Consider the following 25,883-nt stretch of genomic DNA (forward strand, 5'->3'; position numbering starts at 1 on the left):
TTGCTGCCAGGGGAGGTGGTGGAAGCAGATACGATAGTGACGTTTAAGAGACATCTTGACAAATACATGAATAGGAAGGGAATAGAGGGATATGGGCCCCGGAAGTGCAGAAGGTGTTAGTTTAGGCGGGCATCAAGATCGGCGCAGGCTTGGAGGGCTGAATGGCCTGTTCCTGTGCTGTACTGTTCTTTGTTCTTTGTACTACCCTGAGGAACTCCTGCAGCAATGTCCTGGGGCTGAGATGATTGGCCTCCAAACGCACAACCATCTTCCTTTGTGCTAGGTATGACTACAGTTCACCATGAAGAAAACGATGTCCATCTTGGTGGCTGTAATGAAGCCAGCAGCCAGTATTAGTGCATCAAGGGCACAGGCAAACAGAATTTCAGTTCAGATGGATTATCTCAATGAGTCACTTTACATGTATTATTATGTGCCAAGGAATGCAATTTAATATGAATTTATATCCCACGGTGGCAAAGGTATAAAATGGGAATCCAGAAACAGAGAAAGTAGGGCAAGGTTCTCTGCAACAGAATTGTTTATTTTGTAAGTAGTTTTGCAAATTTCAACACCAAAGAAAATAGATTTGCAAAACTTCAAACACAACGGGCATATTGAAAAGAAATTAACAACCTGAAGACTGACTGACAAAAAGCTCAGATTTGGATACACAACTGTCAAAGATGGTCAAGGCAGACGCTACCAAAGAAAACTCACAACTTGGCTGCAAGACAAGATTGCAAGATCTGCAAAATTTTACCAGAGGCCAAAATCTCTGCCCTCGAGTGGACAATATCTGGTAAGATTAAATTAAGCTTTCTCCTTCCATATAAGGTCTGAGTACAGTAAAAGTAGTTTGAAAAACAGTCTATAAACGGTAGTTTAAAAATCACATCATAAAAGTGTTCGTAGTTTCCAACAGATATGCAGGAAGCCCTTTATACAATGGTGCACAGTTGGACATCACCTGCAAATGTAAACTTCTTCCAAAATGGCATCTGCAGCTGTCTTTCCCCAGTTCAAGTAGCATGTGCTTATATGTAATAATTTATATATTGTTTCCTTTTTCCTCCTTAGCCAAGCTGTTGTCTTCTTCCAGCTAATGCAGTGATAATAACCATTTCTATCAGTGACACAAGGGGCAGGAGAGAGGATTAACAGGAAAGGACTTGTCTGCAACCTCTAAACAGTATTCACCCCAGGAGGGAAATTCACAAATGTCTGCCAAGTGGAGAGAGGGAATGACCTGTCCCACAAGGAGAACCTCCATGGGGTCTGTCTGGTTGGGAAGTTTATCAAAGGGATATGTCAAAGGAAAAGGCAGATACCCCAGAGCTTTGTAGATGAGGGTATACAACTGTTAAAGCAAACCACGAACAATGTCAATGTCTGAGCTGAAACACAAACACAGATTGACATGGTTTGTTTGCTTAGCATTACACAGTTGGCGAACGAATCCTTTTGTATAAATTAATCGTAATTTCTTTATCCTTGTACTCTATAAAAACACAAGGTGTTATTGGCCCGTTTTTTACTGGTTTATATACCTGCACTCACAATTTCAGGGAAATATATATTTGTACTAAAATCACGTGAATTTTGAATTTAGAAAAAAGTTAAAGTTTAAGGCCCAGGAGTTTAGGAGTGGGGGGGTTCAGGGTTACATTCCTTGCAACTGTGTGGAGAGTCCTGAGGGTTGCCCAACATTGGAGCTGGCGAACGAATCAGAGCCCCACTATCAAAGAGGAATGAGAGATTGGATCGCTGATTGGCCGCAGTGACTCTCAGGTAAGTGGGTCTGGGGGTTGGGTGTGGTGACGTAGGGCATGTGTAAAAGGTCATGGTTCAGGCATGGCCCTGGATGCCAATTTTTTTCCCTATACCAATATGCCAGGTGGTGCACTTCTTGCTCATAATCAGCACGAATTTTCCACTGCCACATTGGATGCTTAGGAGACTGTTTAGCACTGATAAATGAATCAAATTCCTAGGCCTAAACAGTTGCACACATCATTACCTGACTTACACTGATGATGTAGTGTGTACCATCTACAAGATGCACTGCAGCAATTCGCCAAGGCTCCCTTGACAGCACCTCCTAAACCCACAATGTCTACCACCTAGAAGGACAAGGGCACCAGATGCATGGGAACACCACCACCTGCAAGTTCCCCCTCCATATTACACACCATCCTGACTTGGAAATATATCAGTGTTCCTTCACTGTCACTGGGTCAAATCCTGGAATTCTCTCTACAGTAGCACTGTGGGTCTACCTACACAACACAGACAACAGTTGTTCATGAAGGCGGCTTAACACCACCTTCTCAAGAGCAATTAGGGATGTGTAACCAATGCTGGCCTTTCCAGAGATGCCCACATCTCACGAATTAATTTTTTAAAAAGGCTATTGTGCGGCGTCTATGCGAAAACTACATCTATAATGATCCATTATTATACTTTATCATTATCAAGTTTGTATCTTGCACTTATTGTACTGAACCTATAGTGAACCTTTTTTTTTAAATTCATGCTGGTCACATGGTCACACAAAGCCAGCATTAATCAACTGACCAGCAGTCAAATGAAGCCACAGGTCTGCCCTGTTGCTGCAGAAACCAGCAATTAGTTTAAAAAGTTGATTCACGCCTGACGATCAGCAGCCCATTTTACACTGTGCCTGATTTTCTTTTCCAACGGAAATGCTTTCCAATTTGTTATTGCTCCATTTTGCTCAAGATGACTTTACTCTTTCTGCCTAAGTTACACATTTAATGTAACTCCTTTGGAACGCAATGTCTTGTGATCTTTTTTTTTGTCCATAGTCCGTCTTATATTTTTGCACACGGTGCAATTATTGACAATCACATAACAATATTTAATCCGTGACGATAAAATCTGTCCTGAATTAGTAGCAGCTCATACTGGATCGGAAACACGTTGGAGCAGATTGTATTTGTATCTGTGGGAAAAAGGATGCCACCCCTTACAGTTCACAAACAGGAGATGTTCAGTGACAATTAGTATCATTAAAGATTGTTGTATTTTTGTATAACGTTTGAATTTATGCAAACCCTTGAACAAAGCACAAAGTCTTCCAATCTTTCATTTCCATTCCCTTGCACTATAGCTCCTAGCACAGATGTATAACATTTCATTCCTATTCTGCAAAAGTCCTGATCCATTCATTGCATTCCAAATGTTGAATTCCCATTCTACCGTAGTCCCCATCCAAGAAAAACATTTATTTGCAAATGCAAGTGTGTCTTTGCACAGCTTTACTGTTGGAACTCATAAAAATCTTTCAGTTTCTTATTGGGACTCTTACTCATACAAAGACTGCTCTGTAAAATATTTTATATATACACTAATGTTTTATATCAGCCTATCTCCAGCCCCTGTAGTTTTGTTTATAAAGGATATGAGCCACTGGTTTGTGAATGTTAAAATAGTGAGTCATTCAGCCTCACACTCAATGTCAGCACATGGATAGATTGTAATTAACTTGGTACTGTAACTACATCATCTTTTGAGGCTCAGGAACTTGTCTAAGAATTACAATGTGGATAAATAATAATAGGCAACTTGTAAAGTGTGGAAGAAATTAATGCAGCTATCTCAATATTTTGCCTTCAATATAACAGGGTGGCACAGGATGGCACAGTGGCGCAGTGGTTAGCACCGCCGCCTCACAGCTCCAGGGACCTGGGTTCAATTCTGGGTACTGCCTGTGTGGAGTTTGCAAGTGACCCTGTGGGTTTCCTCCCACATGCCAAAGACTTGCAGGTTGATAGGTAAATTGGCCATTATAAATTGCCCCTAGTATAGGTAGGGAAATATAGGGACAGGTGGGGATGTAGTAAAAATATGGAATTAGTGTAGGATTAGTATAAATGGGTGGTTGATGGTCGGCACAGACTCGGTGGGCCGAAGGGCCTGTTTCAGTGCTGTAACTCTAAAAAAAAAGGTGATAGGTGAATTGGCCATTGTAAATTGCCCCTAGTGGTGGTAGGGAATATGGGATTACTGTAGGGTTAGTATAAATGGGTGGTTGCTGGTCGGCACAGACTCGACGGGCCGAAGGGCCTGTTTCAGTGCTTATATTTATAAATAAAAAAACACCAATTTTAAAGCTGCAAGACAGTCATATAAATTATATATATTGAGCAGCTGTTTATTCCTCATTGCATTTTCCCATTCCTCTTTCATCTCTCAATCTCTTTTGTAAGTTTTGTTTTAAATTTGTGTTGCTGTCTTCCACTGTCTTGCACTTCAGATAGAACAGCTGAGAAAAATGGAGAAAATCTTTACCGGCCTACCCATCTTGCCCCTCTTCCCTGGTTCTCCTGGCATGCCCTGCAGAATAAAGGGGGGAAAAGAAACACATTAGACCATTTCAAAACGGAAAACATTATTCAGCTGAATATGCAACTTCAAAATGTAAATGGTTTTTATTTGCATGGTTACATATGGTTTATAAACAGACGCAGCCTTCACTTGTCTCTGCAAGACATGATGGTAGTGCATAGCATCACAGACAGAGTGCGCTGTATGATCAGATGCTCTAACAATGAAGAGCATCAACTTTCAACAGATATTATATATCTTCTGTTGTCCTTAGCAAAAGCTGTAAATCATTCTTTAAAAATTTCTTAAATCAAATGCCTTGTAAATTATGAGATTAATCAAATTCACTGTAACAATTCAGTCATAATAATCTGCACTAGATGCCGCATTGACGCCAATATAAATAGTTCAATGAATTAACTTGCCTGGTCTAAGAAATTTACTGTATTGTGCAATGAACAGTTAGGAAGCACCCAGTCACATATTAACCCATTCACATTACAGTTTTTGCTCCTTTACTGATGAGCACCATCAGTGACACCATAATGGCAAATGATGAGTTGAGTAACAAACTTATGCTTCACTGCGTAATATATAGTCTTAAACCATGGGGACTGGATGAAATATTATTATACAGTGCTAGAAATAACATCAGTAAAATATTAGTATCATATTGCAGAACCTTCCACTCATCCAAAAGAATTCCTTAGTCTTTCACTGCAGCAAACTCCTAGAATGTATATATAACAGTCCCAGATGTATACGCCTTGAGAGGAATAAAGACAAATTATGTTTCCAAGAGGAATTGGGACAAGAACTTGGAAACAACCCAAAATGTGCCTGTCTAGTTGAAACCCTTGGTACACTAAATTGCAAACTCCACCGAGATGATTTCACTGACATGCATATTTCTATAATTATAAGCAGTCTTTTGAAGTAAAGTAAATCAGAGCCTGTTTGCACGTTTTAGTAATGTTAGAGATTGAGCGCTTGTAGGAACATAGGAGCAGGAGTAGTCCATTTAGCCTCGAGCCTATTCCGCCATTCAATGAGATCGTGGTTGATCTGCGACCTAACTGCATAAATGTCTTTCAACCAGCAGGATGTAAGTTTCACTGTTATGGGTACATGACTAGCTTGCCTGAGTTGGCAAATATGATCAATTCTCAGCTCGGCTGCTGGATGAAGCCTTACTCGCTAAGAAGGCAACACACCTTGAAAGGAAGGAAGGATCTGCTGTTGGCTATCTCGGTCCTCTTGAACTCCACCCCGTGCTGAGTAATAATGGAGCCGTCTGATGATAGGCAGAGAAATTATATTTGACCTCCCAATTGGACAATTGTTCAATCAGGATTCTATGCATCAAAAGACAAGATCACCAAAGTAAATGCTAAAACAAGATAGGGGCGTGGAAATTCAGCCCCCTGTGCAGCATACATACTCTTCCCCCAAATGCAGAGGTCCCCAAAACCATGGATATTGGATTTCATTAGAATGAATTTGGTGATGTGGGAAGAGTCCAAGGAGGAGGCGTGGACGAAGATCAGGGTGTCCCCATGGGTACATAAAAGCCTTGGGAAAGGATTGCTACCCTTGGGGTTGCGGGGAGGGGAATGTGGTCAAATTGTGGACTCGGGGGTCGAGCTGGTGATTGATAACCAGGTTGGCACAGAGTTTAAGCAGTTGAGACAGCAGATTATGGGTTCAGGGAGCCTGGACTCACTGGGGCTGTAGATCTTGTGGTTGGGAAATTGGAGGTTGGGTACAGGCCGGAAGAGCGAGTTTGTGGGGAGGGGGTTCTAGTGACTGGGTGCCGTGGCATTGTGGAAGGTGGTTAAATATGGGGCCAGGAGGAACAACACCACATTCAGAGGCCAGTAATTTAACTTTTTTGTTGCAGCCATTCTGTAGGTGCAGTGGGGACTGCAAGCAGGCGTTAGGCCTCACATTTGTATATGCAAAGTGCCTAATGGTAAAGGATGTCTCTTTGTCCTTACTCAATATGGCAGGTGGCAGACTTCTGGACATCTGATCAGGGCAGCAAGTATGCCCCGCCAAAGCTGACAGATTCCTTTTCCGTGTATGCGTGTCGGATGCTATTTGGGACTTAGCCGCAACCTGAGCAGGAGGCCGCAGTGGCTTTCCCGCCAGGTGAAGCCAGCAGGGAAGATAATCCAGGTCCAGAACAGACTCAAAACAGGTAGGGTGTCAAAACGTTGCTTTCAAAGCTTTCTTGGAGTGCTCCACCGGGCCCCACTAGGAAAGCCTAGGCCTCACTTGACACGGACCCGTGCCCCTTCCCGATTGTGAGACCCCTGTGGGAGGACGCCGGCAGGCGATTGGTGGCCTTTATGCCTCACAACTTTCTGCCATTTCCTGCTAACTTCCTGCCTGGAACGGGATTTAAATGAGGCCTGGGAGTTAATACACTAGGCCTCATCTGTGGAGCAAGGGGTGAGCTTGCAATTCACACTGCGACTCACCCGCCAATACCTTCCTGGAGAAAAAGAATTTCGGCCTTACATAGCAATGATTACCATGTTGTGATGTGTGGAGTCCAGTATATTAAGTCTTAATGACTTTTATTACTATGTAAGATACACTGAAGAAGAACATTGCATATGGTGTGTATAAAAGCTTCACTTATATGAGCTGAGAATATACAAGATTACATTTAGTTTGAGTCATGATGACCTGAAGTGAATGTGATCATCCCACCTCCATCCCTTAAAGTTTTATTAAAGGGCCTCAAATCAGTTTGTTCTCCAGGAGGTAGGAATCAAATTGCTTACCTATATGAACAATGTGCTGACTTTTATATACATTTTGCCTCCTGAAGAGAGATTAATATATTAACGTGATGTATATTTTCTACTTTAAAGCACCGACAAAGTAAGAGACAATGAAGGGGAATTTTTTTTTACTTTTAATTGCAAGCTGAGTAAATAATTCTGTTTAGTTTATACTTCCTCATAAATGTGACTGTGCTGGAACATTTATAGCTTAAGGAAGATGAGAGCAACATGTCGGAAATAAAAGGCACCGTTTCTATATTTACTGGTTTAATGTATTTTATTAGTATTCCCTCTGTCTTTATAGATCAGTATTCAAGACCTTATCAGTAAAAATATAGGGGAGAATGTTTAGCCCCCGATGGGGACGTGAATGAAGGCAGGTGAAATGAGTGAGGGTGGGGTGGGACACCAGGACTACCTGCCTGCAAGTGGAGGCTAGAACCTATTAAGGCTTATTACCTAGAACCACTTAAGAACCTATTAAGGCTTATTGTTAGAGGGCAACTGGGATTTTACAGTCAGCCTCCAGGTTCCCAGAGGTGTCAGGGATTAGTGTAGCTGCCTGGAGGCGGCCTCCTGGAGGTAGACCAGGAGGGGGGTTGGGGGTGGGGGGGAGGGGACCAATGCACCAGGTGGGCTTGAAGGCCCTCCCTGCCTGCCTGACTTCAGCTGCTGCCACAGCCGGCCCTGTTGAAGGGTTCTCCCTTCCCAACGGTGACCTGGCTGCTGAGGGCATTTTTTTATTTATTTTAAATTTTAAAAAATTGGAGAGAAGGCGCCTGCATCTCGGGACAACTTCTGCCTCACTTACCTGTAAAGGCATCCAGCACTGTTTCCAGGCTGGAGGGCCTCCTATTGGCCCTCCAGTTTCGAGAGCCCACCCACCTTCCTTAATTGGATAGCGAGCCTGCCCTCTGGCCGCTAATTGGCCAAATTTGGGGAAAATCACGGATGGGTGACTATTACCCGCAAGTGCGGGCTTCTGATCCCCATTTGAGCCTGACAACAGGGTCCCGAAGCCCACCTGGGAAAATCCTCCCCATAATATTGCAAACATTAACAAACTACAGTTATTGTCATAAAATCAATACGCCAAGACGCAGGTATGTTCCACTTTCAGGTTTCACTAAAATAAAAGCAAAATACTGCAGACGCTGGAAATAAATAAAAACAGAAAGTGCTGGAAACACTGATGTGTGGGTCACTGACCTGAAACATTAACTCTGCTTCTCTCTCCACAGATGCCGCCAGACGTGTTGAGTGTTTCCAGCACTTTCTGGTTTTATTGCAGGTTTCTCCAGCTGGGCGGGTTCAATTCTAGCTGTATTTTCATTTTGCGTGAATATGATTAACATACTCCCGATCTGGTCATTGTAAAAGCATCACGGTGCAGTTTGCAGTGTTAATAGTTACAGCCACTCACCCGCCATGTTCACTCCCTGCAGGTCTTAATTTATGCAACTGAATCATGAGAGCTCACGATCACTTATTTAGCATTGTGCTGGGCTGGAGTTGGGTCTCTTTACTCCTATTAGAAAGTATATTGCAATAACACTGCCAGAGCAGCTTGGAAAATAAACTGACTTTAAAAAGAGTAGTGAACCCCAGGATAATTGAATACGAGACTGACGTGGTGGTGAGGGAAAAAGGATTATGCTCACAAAGTGCTTCATTAATGGAACTATGACCAAGCACTCCAACTTAAAGACCAGGAGAGCAGCAATAGTAGGTGTTTGTACAACATGTCTGTCCTTACACAGATGGTGGGTGCCACCACCAAAAAGGCAAGTTTGTAAAAAACGAAGAGAAAATGAATGTGAAGCCAGGGGCAGCAGGTGACAGTGGAAATTGTACCTGTTTTATTAAAGGAGTGAGCTTGATGTCTCGATTGAGCTTTTTGCATTCTATGCCTTCCTATTCTCTAGTCTCACTCAACAACAACTTATATTTATATAGCACCTTTAACATAATGAAACGTCACAAGGCGTTTCACAGGGGCATTGTAAGGCAAAGTATGGTATCGAGACACGCAAGGAGATATTAGATCAGATGACCAAAAGCTTGGTCAAAGAGGCAGGTTTTACGGAGTGTCTTAAAGGAGAAAAGTGAGGTGGAGAGGTTCAGAGAGGGAATTCCAGAACTTAGTGCACAGGCATCTAAAGGCACAGCCACCAGTGGTGGGGTGATTAAAATTGGGGATGCTCGAGAGGCCAGAATTAGATGAGCGCAGATATCTCAAAGGGTCGTGGGGCTGGAGGAGATCAGAGATAGGGAGAGGCGAGGCTGTGGAGGGATTTGTAAACAAGGATGAAAATTTTAAAATTGAGGCACTGCTTAACTGGGAGCCAATGTAGGTCAGCGAGCACAGGGGTGATCGGGGAACGGGACTTGGTGCGTGTTAGGACACGGGCAGCAGAATTTTGGATGTCCTCACATTTACGGAGGGTAGAACAGGGGAAACCAGACAGAGGTGTGTTGGAATAGTCGTCTGGAGGTAACAAAGACATGAATGAGGGTTTCAGCAGCAGATGAGCTGAGGCAGGGGCAGAAATGGGCGATGTTACGGAGATGTTAGGGCGGCACAGTGGCGCAGTGGTTAGCACCGCAGCCTCACAGCTCCAGCGACCCGGGTTCAATTCTGGGTACTGCCTGTGCGGAGTTTGCAAGTTCTCCCTGTGTCTGCGTGGGTTTCCTCCGGGTGCTCCGGTTTCCTCCCACAGCCAAAAGACTTGCTGGTTGATAGGTAAATTGGCCATTATAAATTGCCCCTAGTATAGGTAGGTGGAAGGGGAATATAGGGACAGGTGAGGATGTGGTAGGAATATGGGATTAAGTGTAGGATTAGTATAAATGGGTGGTTAATGGTTGGCACAGACTCGGTGGGCCGAAGGGCCTGTTTCAGTGCTGTATCTCTAAATCAAATCAAATCAGATGGAAAAAGGCGGTCTTGGTGATGGCGCAGATGTGTGGTCGGAAGCTCATCTCTGGCTTGCTACTCCTGCTTGGCGTAATATTTACCACTTACACTAACAGCACTGTGGGTGTGCCTACATCCCAAGGACTGCAGCGGTTCAAGAAGGCAGCTCACCACCACCTTCTCAAGGGCAATTCGGGATGGGCAATAAATGCTGGCCTGGCCAGCGACGCCCACATCCCCCGAATGAATAGAATAAAAAGCTGACAGAGCAGATACCAAGGTGAAATTCCAAATTAGAAGGGAAGAGAGCTGGAAGTTGGAGTGCTGTTAAGATTGGTAAATGCAATAATAATGCAACAAGGAAAATATTACAAGCCAGTTTCACTTCAGGAAGGACGAAGAAAAAGGTTTTTCAACATTAACGCTGTTTCCTGCCAATTTTTGATTCAGAGGGTGAGTGTTACATACATATATAGTGTACGTAAAGAAATAAAGACTTACCTGCTTTCCGTCTGCCCCTGGAAGCCCCATTAAGCCTGCTGGGCCTATGAAGCCCTGTAGAAAGAGGAGAGAAGTGCCATCAGTAGATCTTGTAGAACTTCAGGGATGTCAGTGCGTTATCTGGCTCCATCGAAGCATCGGTGCAAGTGATGAACAAAGCCTTGAGGCAAGTGTATATGCCCATGGACTGCATGGTGATGGCTTCCACGATGTAGTCCAAGGGCACATACCCTCACACCAGGGATCGAGCTGTGTCGGACGCACACTGTTGCTAGAAACAAAAGTAACATGAAAAGCCTACCTTGCATTCCATCGTAAAGGGAGCAACAACTTGATTAAAGTCATAGACATGACATCTTATCCTTGACATGTCCAATTCAGGTCAAATAAAGAGATTCATTCAACAATGGAGCACAGAATGTCACCACAAATGACAGTGACATGTGAGACAAGCCAAAATGTCCTGTAGGCTATTGCTCGTTCTCTAGCAACACAATTATAATATCACATTCTTCCATATTCTGAACCTTCTAATAATATATATATTAAAATTTAGACAGTTATTTTCCATTTAGTCTTTCCATAAATATTTATTTTAATTCCAGCATGCATTCATGCAATCTCTCCCAACTAAGCATTACTGTAAACATTCATCTCTTTCATTCCATCATGCTGGTCTGGCTTGAATAAATATAAATATGAAGATTTGAATTTGGAACTGTTTTCATTAAAGGAGAGATTTAATGAAGGATGTTTAGAATGATGGAGCAATGAGGCAGTAGAGACAGAAAGAGTCTGTTTCCACAGATTAGGATCTGGAACAAAAGGGATATAGATTTAAGGGGAAGCTGGATAAGCACACGAGGGAGAAAGGAATAGGAAAGTATACTGATAGGGTGAGATGAAGAGAGGTGGGAGGAGGCTCTTGTGGAGCATAAACACCAGCAAAGAGCAGTTGGGCCGAACAGCCTGTTGCTGTTCTGCGAATACTTTGTAAGTTTAAATGTAAGTGCTTTCAGATAGAAAGCTGGAGAAACTTTACTTTTACACACAGGATTGTGTGGAATGCACTACTGGCATTAGTGATTGAAGAAGAGGCCGTTGGGGTAAATATTAATCTCAGCCCAAAATGGGCTTGAAGAGAACAGTGCATCCATGGCACCCAACACTGTTGCGAAAAACCATTGTTGGGAAAAGCCATTATTGAGAAAACACACTTTTGGGAGTTCTGGACTACTTTAGGCTTGGGCCTCAATTAAATTTGACCAGCAGGCTTCAGGTGCCATCTGCTGCTGGTTTTGGAAGGCCGAGAACGGGTTGGCTTCTGCATGGAGTCTTCTAGCAGGTCAGGCCTTCTGGGGGAGGTGGTGGGGGTTGGGGTCAGCAGGGAGTGAGAAGAGGACGGCAGCAGACTGTCATTGTTTTGTCAAGCTTGGAGACCCACTCACAAAAACTCTCTCTCAAAAAAAAAATCCCAGCATGTTTTTGGAGCATTTGCACCTTCAAACAGCCTCCCAGGTAGTTCTGGATGGTAGTACTTGCTGCCCATTTAAAGACCAGCCTAAACATTGGAGTAGATGGGCCTTGGGTTTCAAAGGGTATCAAAGTGCTCTCTTGATTTTTCGCTGCCATTTGCCCATTTTGAAGTGGGCAAGTCACAGATTAAAATGCCCCTCGCATCAACATTTAATAGTTTGGAAAGGTGATTAAAGAAAAGTGGAGTGTATGGAAGCAAGGCAGACAATTGGGAGTAGAACTACTGTTCATGCGGAGGATACACACCAAGAGAGACTAGTTGGGCCAAACAGCTTGCTTCTATGATGTACTTTCAATGCAATTCTACATAATCATATCTATAAAACCTTGTCCCTTCATCCTAACACTTACTAACATTCTAATGTTTTCCTAAGCACTTAAGTTACCAACCAGTATGGTCATAAATATTCAGCTCAATGAAGTAGTGATCTCACTTGTCCCAGACCAGGATTTCCTTGCAGGAGTGTGTTTAAAGTGTGGAATTGTATTCTGTATTGCCCGGCTGATACTGCCAACAATTCACTTCACAAGCCACCAATAGAGCTTTCTGTAACAGCTAATTAAATTCAGCAGCCTTCATTTGAATGTCAGTATCCAGAAGTAAAACAGGAATTCAGAGGATTGTTGAAAATAGAGACATGTTGTCGAAGCTTTTCATCTTGCACTCATCAGGACAATCCACAAGAATACCAATGTAAGGGAAAACATTGCACCTCTTCCAGCTAAACAAAATAAGTGACAGCTATTCACTGGTTCATTCCTCATGGCAATGCCTTGAACAATCAAGCTGCCTGGTTTAAATTTCAAACAAAGCTTGGCAGTTAACTGTCAGTCACTGTAAACTGGTGCATTCTCCATGGCAATGCCTCTACCAATCAGAGTTCACTTGCCAACCAATCAGCACTCTCTTCTCATACAGTATAAAGTGGTTGTTTTCCCTTACATTGCTTTTCTTGCAGATTGTCCTGATGAGTGCAAGATGAAATGTTTCAACAGCATGTCTCTATTTTCAGCAATACTCAAGTTCTGTACTACCAAATTCAGAGGAGAGGAAATACTTGACATTTGCAACCCAGCAAACAATCATTCAGGAATTCAGAATATATTCATTTATTTGTAAGAAACACAATTTGAAATATTATAAAAAGTTGCATGTACATTTAGCCAGCATGGACTTGATGGGCCGAATGGCATCCTTCTGTGCCGTAAATGTCTGCTTGACATCATATTCTTTAACCTGCATCCATTCCTGACTTGTCACTACGCTAATGATGCTATTGCATAAGCTGCTGTTTTTTCAAGGCTGGTTTGTATTGCTTTCTTTTCCAGCAGTGAAACTGAACTTCAATAAAGTTGTCAAATTTAAAGGTTCAGTCCTACAATGTGTGTTTTACATGGACATAGAGCGATAAAAACATACAGCATTGGAACAGACCACTGCAATTCATACGCCTGTCCTAAAGTGTACAAAACACTGTGTACATTGCTGAAATCTTGAATTACTGGATTAAGATGATTCACTCTGACAAATCAAAGCTATCTATTTTGTATTTTTTGAATCTGAGGGTGAAGATTAATGGTCCATTCTGTTTTACAGTTTAATTGAATCTCTCTTCTGACTAGGCATGCCATTCAGCATTTCATTACTCTCCCCAGTTTCCATATACCCCTCCATTTGTGCGGAGCAACCAGTCGGAGCAGTCATTCCTAGTTTTCTCAAACCCAGCTTATTATGATGTGTGAGGACTCTACAGAAGCACAATTTACCTTTTGACAACCGAGGTGTCCAGAACCTACTGCTCTTCAAAGCTAACCTTTTAAATCCCTCTTTCTGGAATTTCTTTGTCCTTCCTCCTGACACAGATTCAGAAGCTGTAGCATGAAATCTGAAAAGACTGCAGCCAACAGCTGGAAGCTGACAGTGACAGGAAGGGGGGGGGGGGCTACTTTTCACCATAGGAAAATGTCCTTTACAACTTAAATATCATTGAGGAAGTTCACGAACTGTAAAATTGTAATACAACCCGTCATCATAGAAACATAGAAAATAGGAGCAGGAGTAGGCCATTCGGCCCTTCAAGCCTGCTCAGCCATTCATTATGATCATGGCTGATCATCCAACTCAGTTGTCTGTTCTGCTTTCGCCCCATACCCTTTGATCCCTTTAGACCCAAGAGCTATATCTAACTCCTTCTTGAAAACATACAATGTTTTGGCCTCATCTGCTTTCTGTGATAGTGAATTCCACAGGTTCACCACTCTCTGGGTGAAGAAATTTCTCCTCATCTCAGTCCTGAAAGGTTTACCCCGTATCCTTAGACTATGACCCCTGGTTCTGGACTCCCCCACCATCGGGAACATCCTTCCTGCATCTAGCCTGTCAAGTCCTGTTAGAATTTTAGAGGTTTCTATGAGATTCCCCCCTCACTCATTTTAGGATTATATCAACCAGTATTGACTTTACACTCTAACAATCAAAACTGCTTCCTTAAAGAGTAAGTCACTTGACGCTATTTACGACGGGGCCAAGTGGATTGGAGTACAGAAGCAAGGATGTTATGGGCCTGGATTTTATCCGGGCAATGGGGGCCTCGATGTCCTCAAAAAGCGACGCCGAGAAAGCCGCGTTACCTTTTCTGTGGGAGGCCCACCGAACCTAGTGCCAATTAGGCACTTAACTGGATAACCTGGATCAAGCACCTCAGCAATGGAAGCCCCGCCCTCGAAGAGCTGCCAGCCAGTTAGACGCCAGCAGCTCTTCCACTGAGGAGCGCCACCGCGGAGGCAGCGGCCGCTGCTGGTGGAGCACCTACCCGAGGCCCAGAAGCGATACTGGACCCAGGCCACGGATAAGTCAGGGTGCGAGGGGTCACGCAGGGGGGGAGACGCAGGGGAGGGGGCTGTGGGGCGGGGTCATTAGCAAGGGCAAAGGGGGATGTCTCTCAGCAGGCTCATCCCATCCCGATGCCGGGTCCCTCGTTCAGGCATTAAGTGCCTTTTAAAGAGGGACCACTCCCACCCCAGAGCAGGGACGCAGCCTGCAGTTTTTTTGTGCTGTTCTTCCCGGGCAGCCTGCAGTATGGCTAAGTGCAGTGGAGGCCAAAAGAGGCCCTTAATTGAGCATTAATTGCCCAGTTTTCAGGACCATGGGGAAAAGGCAGGGGAGTGGGACTGGCTGAGTCACTCTCCCAGAGAGCCGACACGGACGCGATGGGCCAAATGGCCTCCTTCTGCGTTGCAACCATTCTATGATTCTACTCAGGACAGTTAACATTAAGAGCATTCTGCTCATTCTACATTTCAACCATGTAAAGTACATTCATAGCTTTTCAGTTTATATTGCTTCATTTCTTCAGATCCCCCAACACACAATGCTCTCCATTCTTCAGGTCAGAAAGTAGGCAGGTGCTCCATTCCCATTCCACTGTGTCACTGGCTGTTAAAAAGTGAGACTGAGCAGCCTGGAGTGACCTGCTCTTTCATTGTCTCCTCTTTGAGTTAAAGCCCAGTCTCAGCTGGGCACCTCTTGGCAGTACAACGGAGATCGGAAACCTGCCAAATGCGGAAACAGATATTGCAGACGAGAACCTATATCCCATTACTCTTTGCCTACATAACAATAGTACTTGCACTTCAAAGTAATTCACTGACAATGAAGTGCTTTGAGATGTTCCCTAGAGAGATATGATAAGAACGATGTAAATGAAAGTCTTTCTTTTACCTTTCATTCCAATGACACAGAGGGCAGGATTTTTGTCCCTGATCCCATCAGGATGAAATTGGACAGGGCTCCCAATTAAGGACTTTGGGTGGACCTCCGTGTCTGAAGGGCCAATAGGAGGCTTTCCAGTATGGAAAGATCAGCAGCCCCACTGCTAGAGGTGGGCACTGCGGAAGTAGGTAGGAGGAGAGGGCCCCTCAAGATGGAGCGGCCCACCGAAGACTTTAGAAACTCCTAGAAATAAAAAGTGACCACAGCTGTTGTTGCTAGGGAAGGGGCCCCTTCCACAGGATGGCCTGTGGCTGCAGCTGTGACCATCTGGGAATCGTGGTTGGTGGGGGAAGGGGGTGGGGAATTGAATGAAGTCTCTCTGGCCCCTTAGCCTGATGCCGGGAGGCCACCTCCATTCATCACCTTAGCCGGCAGGGTTGTGGGGTGGGGTGGGGGAAGGGGGACCTGCTGTCTGGAAAATCCAGACCAATGAGTGCCCTCAATAAGCACTTCAATTGACCTAAGTGGCTACACAGCTCTGGCGGGCGTGTCCCATCCCCCCCAATTCCCCCCTAAAACAGCCACCATGAAAATACACCAGAGGCGGTAACAAAGCTGGCAGGTCGACATGCTGGCCAATAGCGTGAAACTGCTAACGCACCTGCCTTCTCAGCCCAATGGAAATTCAGCCCAATTCAGTTGGAACACCAATTCAGTGAACTATTATATTAACTATATTTTTAAATATTCCTGAATGATAGAAACACACTAATAGCTTTTAAAGGATCAACATTAAATCACATTTCACTGGAATGTTTTCTTCCAGCTGTCGAGAACAATCATTTGAATATTAACTGTTTTGTAGTTAAACGTATAGACTCTCAAAAAGCTCTGGAATTCTTATGTTTTTGAGGGAAGAGGGGATCAGTACCAAGGGCTTTAATGCTTACTCTCCAACTACTGTCTTGTTTCTTCACCTCTGAAAACCTGAATTCAAACCAAGCCCAGTTACAAAGGTTGCAAATTATCACAGACTGACAGCTATAGGAAGGTCACATGTGAAATGATTTGAAGGCAGAAGCCAATGAAAGAACAATATAGAACAATCAATGGTGAATATTGAACTGGTAACAGCACTATGACATTGAGCATATTTTTGTCTTTCTCTGAAAATTGCTAAAGAGTATTTCATTTATCCTTACTTTTTCCCCAAAAAGAACACTTCTATTTCTTATGAATATTTATTAGTCCAGTTTCAAACTTTTAGGTCATACTTTTTCAATCTATACAAATACATTCCTCCTTTTCTGTTTAATAACATCTGAAAGCAACTTTCAAGATGTACTGGTTCTGAATGAATAATTCACAACATATTAAAAAAATGCTGAACCTGATTATTCCTTGTGCTGGATCGATTCAATGCCAACCGGTACCAATAAAAAAGTTGTTCATAGTTAAAGTTAGCAATGGGTGGGAAGTCTGCCTCAGCAATACAAATGCCATTAACATGACTAGAATTCTGTTTCTGCTAAAGTGAAGATATCAAACTTTTACTTACAATACAAGACAGGCAAAGAGTAGCTATCAGCTGTCTGAGGTATGATCTTTGGCCTTATCAGCACTGCTGATAGCATCATCGGTACTAACTATGAAAAATACCCAACTCCTTTTGCCTTTCGTCCAAGCCTCAGAAGGAAGTCTTACCAGAGATACTCCGAATAAGGAGAAAATTGGACAGAGAGCAATTTTAAGAAGATAAATGTTGACTGTAGGTCTGGAGTCAAGTTACATCTGGGGTAATATTGTTCCCAGGTATTACCAGCAGGACCATAATACCCAGCTTAATGGGTCGGTAATTTGCTTTAACTTCCCATTTTCTCTCACACTTCCACTTCAAAGAATCACAGAATCATTACAGTGCAAAAGCAAGGGTCCCAACAATGAGCCCTGGGGAAGTCCACTACAAACTTTCCTCCAGCCCGAAAAACATCCATTAATTCCTATTCTTTGTTTTCTGTCACTCAGCCAATTCCGTCTTGTTTATTCCATGAGCTATAACTTTGCTCACAAGTCTGTTGCATGGCACTGTATCAAATGCCTTTTGAAAGTCGATGTACACCACATCAACTGCATTGCCCTCACCAATCCTTTCTGTTACCACTTCAAAAAAAACTCCAGCAAGTTAGTTAAACATGAATTTCCCTTAAGAAATCCAACTGGCTCTCTTTAATTAACCCACATTTGTCCATGTGACAATTAATTTTGTCCCGAATTAACCTTTCTAGAAGTTTCCCCATCACCAAAGTTAAACTGTAGTTGCTGGGCTTATCTTTACACCCTTTTTTGAAAAAGGGTGTAACATTTGCAATTCTCCAGTCCTCTGGCAGCACCCTTGAGTCTAAAGAAGACTGAAAAATTATGACCAGTACCTCTGCAATTTCCACTCTCACTTCCCTCGGTATCCTTGGATGCATCTCATCCGGTCCTGGTGCCTTATCCACTTTAAGTACAGACAGCCTATCCAACACCTTCTCCTTATCAATTTTAAACCCTTCTAGTGTCTGAATTACCTCCTTTCTCACCATTGCCTGAGTTGCATCCGCTTCCTTGGTAAAGACCGATGTAAAGTATTCATTGAATACTTCAGCTATGCCCTCTGCCTCCATGTGCAAATCCTGTTGTTGGTCCCTACTCAGCCCCATTCATCCTTTTACCATCCTTTTACTATTTACATGTCTATTGAAAACTTTGGGATTCCCTTTTATGCTAGCTGCCAATCTCTGTTCATACTCTCTGTGTCTCTTAATTGCTTTTTCAATTCTCCTCTGAACCTTCTATATTCAGCGGGTTCTCAATAGTATTCTCTACCTGGCATCTGTCATAAGCACATCTTTTTCTTCTTTATCTTAATCTCCATGAAAGGGTTTGGGACCTTCCCCTCACCACCTATTTGTTTCAATCAGACCAATACTAAGGAAACGCATTATATTGGTGAAAGCTGGGATTCAAACTCAGATCTCCTAGCTGGACGACCATCACTGTAGCTACCACATTACCCCAAGACTTGTTTTCATGTGGTCTGATAAAGAATAGTCAACATTCAAGAAGATTTACTCTGTCAAAGACACTAGAGCTGCAAGTTAAAAGGTAGTTAGTGAGTCATGTTTACAAAGCTATTGAAAACCTGCAATAATAACACATGAAACCAACATTGAGTAAAAGTGATTACTTTTCTGAATGTGTCCAATAAGTACAAAACTCCACCTGTTCTCTATCTTGATCAGATTAATTATTTTAAAATAATAATTTTCCAAACAAATATCAGTCACTAAGAACATAGTAGCTATTTCTACACAGAATAATTTTTATTCTATACTCATCATTTTAAAATCTCTATGCCATTTGTTTCCTTGCTTACATGAAAATAGTGAACATTCCCGAATGATAATGTAATCACTTAAAAAGAGACTTTATTATAGTGACTCCTGTAGAAGCTATAGTTAATGTCGTTTATACACCATTTAGACTGGATGCAACTTAGTTACAAATATTCTAAACTAAAAGGGAGTTTTATTTGTTTTGAGATTTTTTTCTTCGCCAGAAATTTCTCTCCTGAAGGTGTTGATGCACGCTTGGATAAGGTTACATTACCAATGTGCAAAGCCCTCTCTTTATGCATGAACCCAGGCAGGGAGTATCATCAGACTATTTAATCCAACCCTGTCCTTAGCCAATACACTTTCCAGCCTGGGTCACCAGAGAGCACTCAGCAGCAGAAATTGGCACTAACTGCTGCTCCAACTAAGATTATTTTACAGCGAAGACTGGGAATCAAACCTGGGACCTTTTGATCCATACAGTTTAGTACTACAGCAACCCCACCCAACTCAGCCCCTCCTAGGCTATTGGGGGAGATTAAGTAAGCAACATTTAAGGGATCTTTCGTACTAACATTTGAAGAACTTGAAGAGAAGGATTGCCAACATTGTCTAAATTCTTCATCTTAAAACCATTCGCCACACACTGCTGCAGTGAGTTCATTCCTCAATGCTGTTATCCAGGGAAAATTCACAAGCAACAACGTCCCATCAAGACATGTGGCGCAGTGATGTACAATGTCAGGAATGTCACCCCAAGTATCTTCTCCTGCACAATATATAAGGTAAGCTATGTCCTTGAAGCTTCATTTTGTTTTGACTGAAAAATGCCCGGTAGCATACATACTTTACTGAACCTACTGTCTTCGAGGGCTGATGGAAGAGCAGGCTGGGACTGTGATGCTTGGAGAATACCCAGCCTTTGAAGAATGACTATGGGCAGGATTTAACCATGGGCTTCAGGATCCTGATGTTGGAGTGAAATGGGGGTCCCGAGATACACTTGCCAGCAGCAGGACCAACTCGGTAATTTTACCAGACTCAGCCTCCTAATTGGCTGCCTCCAGGCTTGCCATCCATGGCGGGCGGGCTCTCAATGCTGCTGGTCCAATCAGAAGGCTGACAGTTCTGGAAATTCAGCAGCCCCAGCGGGCAGATGTTGGTGCTGCTGAGGCAGCTCGGAGATTGAGAGGGCGCCTCAAACTGGAGCCGCCCTCGGCGAGGTAAGTAAAAAAAAACTCAGAGGGACCAATCAGGTGAGCTCCTCTGGATGGCCCATTGGAGCTGCGGGGGTGACCTTCCCTGCCTGTGGCCCCTCTTTGGGGCATGGAACCTCCAGCTCCAATGGCCTTCTGGACTGCTACAGGAAGGCCGCTTCCTTGAAGCTGGCGGACTCCCACGCAGCGTGCAGAGGGGCTGGGGGGAGGGGGACGGGGGGTACTCCGCCACCAGCGAAATGCTGGCGGGCTGGGAAAACCACCCGTTAATTATTTAAATTGGCCACCCGTCTCTGTTTGGTGGGTAGCCCACCCGCCTCCAGAACCACCACCGGAAAACTTCCCCAGCGGCCGGAATGTGTTGGGCAGCTGTCCCAATGCAACTCCCTGCTATTTTGCTGGCCCTCCCCCAGCCTCCACCCTGGGGCTGGGAAAATCCTGCCTTATGAGTCTGCAATACAGGTAATCTTTCTTCGTCATGTTTGGCTTCCTCCTCCCACCCACTGCTGGAAACTGGCCAATCAGTAAACCAGGAAGAGGAGTTCCGAAGAAGGGTCACTGACCCGAAACGTTAACTCTGCTTCTCTTTCCACAGATGCTGCCAGACCTGCTGAGTGATTCCAGCATTTCTTGTTTTTGTTTGTGTTAGAGGAGAGCAAGCCTCTGTGCAGACACGAATGCCACTGTTGCCAAATGTGAGCTGTCCAGGGATTGTAAGTCCAAACAGTAATGCTTCATAAAGACATGAGGATACTTCAGGTCACTGTCTTAAACATACTGTTGATGGAGACTTGTTTTAAAACTACCCTGTAGAATGACTCATAATTGAGCCAAAGGGTAAGATAGCAGTGGAGAATACATTCCATAGGCCACATTGCTAATCTCCATTTGAGAGGGTGCAAAAAAAACTTCCGAGAATGATTCCAGGGATGAGGGACTTCAATTATGTGGATAGATTGGAGAAGCTGGGACTGTTCTCCTTAGAGAAGAGAAAGTTGAGAGGAGTTTTGATAGAGGTGTTCAAAATTATGAGGGGTCTGGACAGAGCAGATAGGGTCGAGAACCAGAGGACACAGATTTGAGGTAGATGGCAAAAGAACTATCGGCAACACGAGAAAAAACGTTTTTACCCAGCGAGTGTTTAGGATCTGGAATGCGCTGCCTGAGGGGGAGATGGAGGCAGATATAATCATGGCCTTAAAAGGGGAACTCGATAAGCACCTGAGGAGAAACATTTGCAGGGCTACGGGGAAAGGTCTGGGAAGTGGGACTAGCTGAGTTACTCTTGCAGAGAGCTGGCATGGACATGATGGGTTGAATGGCCTCCTTTTGTGCTGTACCATTCTATGATTCTACAAAATGCTTTTTCTGGGACCTAGTTCACACCCTACAAAGAACTGACAAAATTCCTCACGATTAAACAAGGCAGGTGCTCTGCATGCTTCCATATTGTAGAATAAACAATCCAATTCTAACCAATAGATAAAGTGAGGGGACAACAATATGCTAAATAAAACCGATAACTTTCAAGAAGAATCTGATGTGCACTCAGCGTAATCACAATGGCACAAAATGAGACTGATCAATGAAGCATTTCTAGAACTCACTCGGCCTTTGTACAACGTCGAGTATAGCAACAAGCCGCAGAGACAAGACAAGGTGGATGTTGATTAAAATGCTACCGTATGGTCTAAGAACCAACAGTATTGCATACTGATGGATGTACTGAATAGATCACAACTTGTTGGTGGTGCACCAGACTATTATGGTACCAGACATCAAGAGTTGCCCTGAATCGGGGACTGAAAGTTCACTTTCAACCCCATTAATATCCTATGTGGATTTTGCTGCAGTCCATTAATTATGTATGCACACTTCTCAGATGTGAATTCCCCCAACACTCCTTTAGAGGAATCAAAAAAAATATAAAGGAGGTGGTGATGGCTGGAGAACAGATTGCAGTTGTACCATCATTTCAGATCCAGTGCATTGGGTTGGCCTATCCCCATTAGCTGGTACAACTGAGCCATTCACAAAATAGGCTCAATTGCAAGAGTTTTCTGAACAGTCTTGTATTGGGGAATACATATATGGTCACCGTCAAAAGAATACATGGAAGGGCTATTCCACTATGATCCGGACTCCTTTCCAATGGGTGGAGACTACCCCATATAACTGTATCCCAGCCTGTTGGCAAGAAACTTTAGGATGGATCATTTCCACCAGTTGACACTTGCCATTTTTGATGAGGAAACAAATCTCTTGGGATATACTGAAGACTTGGACAGCTACCCAAGCTACTTCGTGAAAGGAAACCAGTCATCTACATAGGAACAGGCATGCAAGAGGAAAATGTGCAGATGGGCTGCAACAACACAAAGGAATCTGATGAAAGCCTTAGTGACTAAGAGTGACAAGAGGGGAGCATCTTGTACTGTTTGCCGTGATCCTGAAGACTCCATTCTGGGACAATTTGATGGCAAAGCTAGATAGCCATGTGAAAGTAGATATTGTGGAATTAGATAATACTAAGGCTGGTGGACAGCCAATCCCATACACACACACACTGCATGTTCTGAGGCGATGTCACTATCTTCAACACTTTCATGTGAGGAACTTGTTCAAAGGTCTGAGACACAAGATAAATATAACTTATGGGAACCACAGTAATACAAGTTGGTACAGAGCTAGCTGGTGTCCAAGGTTAATAGAACTGATGGTAACCATTGCCATACTTGGGTATTTGGTTGGCACTGGGTCAGTTAGCACAGAATCAGCTGCTGTCAATGCCTTGCCATGCTTCAACTGGCACAGTGGAATTGTTGCAGATAGTACCATGATGAACCTGATGATGAAACTCAGATATATTTGACAAACCGGCAAGTCATCTTTGCTAAACTGACAATGCAGGCAACAGCCATGAACATCCCCCATTATAAGTGCCCTTCTGCCTTTAGTATTGGGCTTGACATGTTTGGAAACTGTTGAACTGAACCATGGTTGGCGAATACCAAAACCTGACAATGACTGAAAATGGTGAGAAGCCAGAACTTTCTCACATTGAAAAACAAACTGAAGCCTCAGGAGTGTGATTTACCTTACCTAAAGCACAGGGACTGGGAAAATTATGGTGGGTGATGTTCCCAATGTCAGGAAATCACAACGTCAAGTCATCTTAAACAGTGAACATTCCTGCGACCCTTCCCGAGTATTGAAGCATAACTCCACTCCAGTAGTGTGTTGAAGAACGAAGAAGAAACATTTATTTAATTACCTTTGGAGATTATCGCTAGGAAAAGGTTTTATTTAACTTTGTATACCCTAAGATTGCACAGTCCTGACGATCTTTTACCTTGTTTACCATCAGGAAACAAATTAAGGAAGTGGGGACAATGCGGCATTAAGTCTAACATGTCTATTTCCTGTATCAGGTGCAATGAGGGGAATGAACCAAAGGAGCTGCTGTTGATGCTTTCACTAAAAGGAAAAAGACACAAGTTAAAATGCCGCCAATAAATGATGTTTCCTTGGGTCACACCTCTTAGAGGGGGTTCAGTATCTGAAAATTGTTTAGTAAGATTTGAAATAGTTCGATTTTGCTTTTAAAGTCAACAGAATAATTAAGTTGCTAGGAAGCCGAGTTTGTAACAAGAACAACCCTTTGATTGTTTCAAAGAACTGATCTAATGCAGTGTGAGCTTTTTATTGGGATTTGATTTAGTGGTTGTTTACAAGACTGCCTTATGTCCTTCAGAAAGAGGATTATCTAGTAAATACAATGAAGTGACTCATCACTGAAACAACTTCAACACAGATTTAACAAAACCAGTCAGTTTCATGAAAAGCAAGAGATGGCGCCAGCGTAGTCACTTACCCGATATCCTTTAGGTCCCTGTTTCCCCACTGGTCCTGGTAAACCCTGTAAAAAGAAACAACAGATTCAAAAAGGGAAATTTTAGAAACCACAGCCATGATTTTAACACAAGGTGGGATCAGTGGATGGGGGAGGGGCATCAAAAGGCAAGTGACAAGCTCGTACGCTGAGGCCCTGAGAGATTTTAGCTCCCAGGTCTCACTAACACATGCGAGATCGCACCCGTCAGGAATTACTGTGTGGTCCATGGTGGGGAGGAATGGAATTTCAGGTGACAGGAGGCTGCCACTGGTGAACTGCCAGAATGGCCTCGGAACAAGCCCATAGGAGGGGTGAGGCAGGGGAATCCCAGGCCGGGGTGGGTGATGAGTGAAGGACAGGAGGCATTCCTGTTCCCCTTGTGCTACAAGGAAAAAGGTTTTTTTAAAAAAAAACTCACCTTGCTGGACCACTTCTGGCCATTGATGCTTTTCCTGGCTAATTTAGCTGGTGCTCTGAAGCTCAGGCCTTAGATTAAAATGGCAGACAGTTCCTGATGGCATCATCAGAGCCCAATCTGCATAGTTAAAGGGGATTCTGCTGGCTTGGGGCAAATGTCCTTGCCCCCTGCAATTTAAGTTCAGCGGCCAGATCAGGGCAGGAAAGGAGAGGGAAGGTGCCCCCGATCCACTTTAACTGCCCTCACCTGCTTTCCCCTAGGTTGGGAAAGTTAAAAATTGAGACAATATGTTTCTCACTATTTGTTTCTAAACAGACGTTTTATGCTATTCCATAAATACATTCAGCTTTTAAAAATATTTAAGGATTTTTACACTCTGCCCTAACTTTAATTACATCTTGCTGTTGTCACGATCTAACACAAACCAATAATAATTTTTGCAATGCTGGCATCAGGAAGTTAAACGACAACTAACGAAGGATACAAGGATTTTCAGATAAATATGCACTCTAGTAACATTTTTAAGAAGCATGAAACTTCTAAATGTTGATGTTCGGAGAGATTTGGGTGTACTTGTACAAGGAACATAGAAAGTTAGCATGCAGGTACAGCAAGCAATTAGGAAGGCAAAATGCATGTTGACCATTATTGCAAGGGGATTGGAGGAATAAAGAAGTCTTGCTACAATTGTACAGGGTTTTGGTGAGACCATACCTGGAATACTGTGTGCAGTTTTGGTCTCCCTATTTAACGAAGGATATACTTGCATTGGAGGTGGTACAGCAAAGATTCACTAGGATTGGTCCATGGGATGAGAGGGTTATCCTATGATGAAAGGCTGATTAAATTAGGCATATACTCTCTGGAGTTTAGAAGAATGAAGTGTGATCTCATTGGAACATGCAAGACTCTGAAGGGGCTTGACAGGGTAAACACTGAGAGGTTGTTTCCCCTGGCTGGGGAATCTAGAACGCAGGGGCACTGTTTCAGGATAAGGGGTCGATCATTTAGGACTGAGATGAGGAGAAATTACTTCACTCAAAGGGTTGCGAATAGTTGGAATTGTCTATCCCAGAGAGTTCACCTATCTAGGCTCAACTATCACCAGTAACCTGTCTCTCGATGCAAAAATCAACAAGAGCATGGGAAAGGCTTCCACTGCTAT

At 43.4% G+C, this 25,883-nt stretch overlaps 1 protein-coding gene across 1 annotated transcript in view; it reads right to left on the reverse strand.

Annotated features, from left to right (window-relative positions):
- col27a1b (collagen, type XXVII, alpha 1b) overlaps positions 1 to 25,883 on the reverse strand; it is a 592,171-nt gene that overhangs the window by 353,203 nt on the left and 213,085 nt on the right. Inside the window, exons 10-12 of the mRNA XM_068012172.1 lie at positions 24,280 to 24,324; positions 10,564 to 10,617; positions 4,315 to 4,359 (exon numbers count right to left, since the gene is read on the reverse strand). Of these exons, the coding sequence (XP_067868273.1) occupies positions 4,315 to 4,359; positions 10,564 to 10,617; positions 24,280 to 24,324 (144 nt within the window). The remainder of the gene's footprint in view (positions 1 to 4,314; positions 4,360 to 10,563; positions 10,618 to 24,279; positions 24,325 to 25,883) is intronic.

The sequence above is a fragment of the Heterodontus francisci genome, chromosome 32, assembly GCF_036365525.1.
Source record: "Heterodontus francisci isolate sHetFra1 chromosome 32, sHetFra1.hap1, whole genome shotgun sequence".
NCBI lineage: Eukaryota > Metazoa > Chordata > Chondrichthyes > Heterodontiformes > Heterodontidae > Heterodontus > Heterodontus francisci.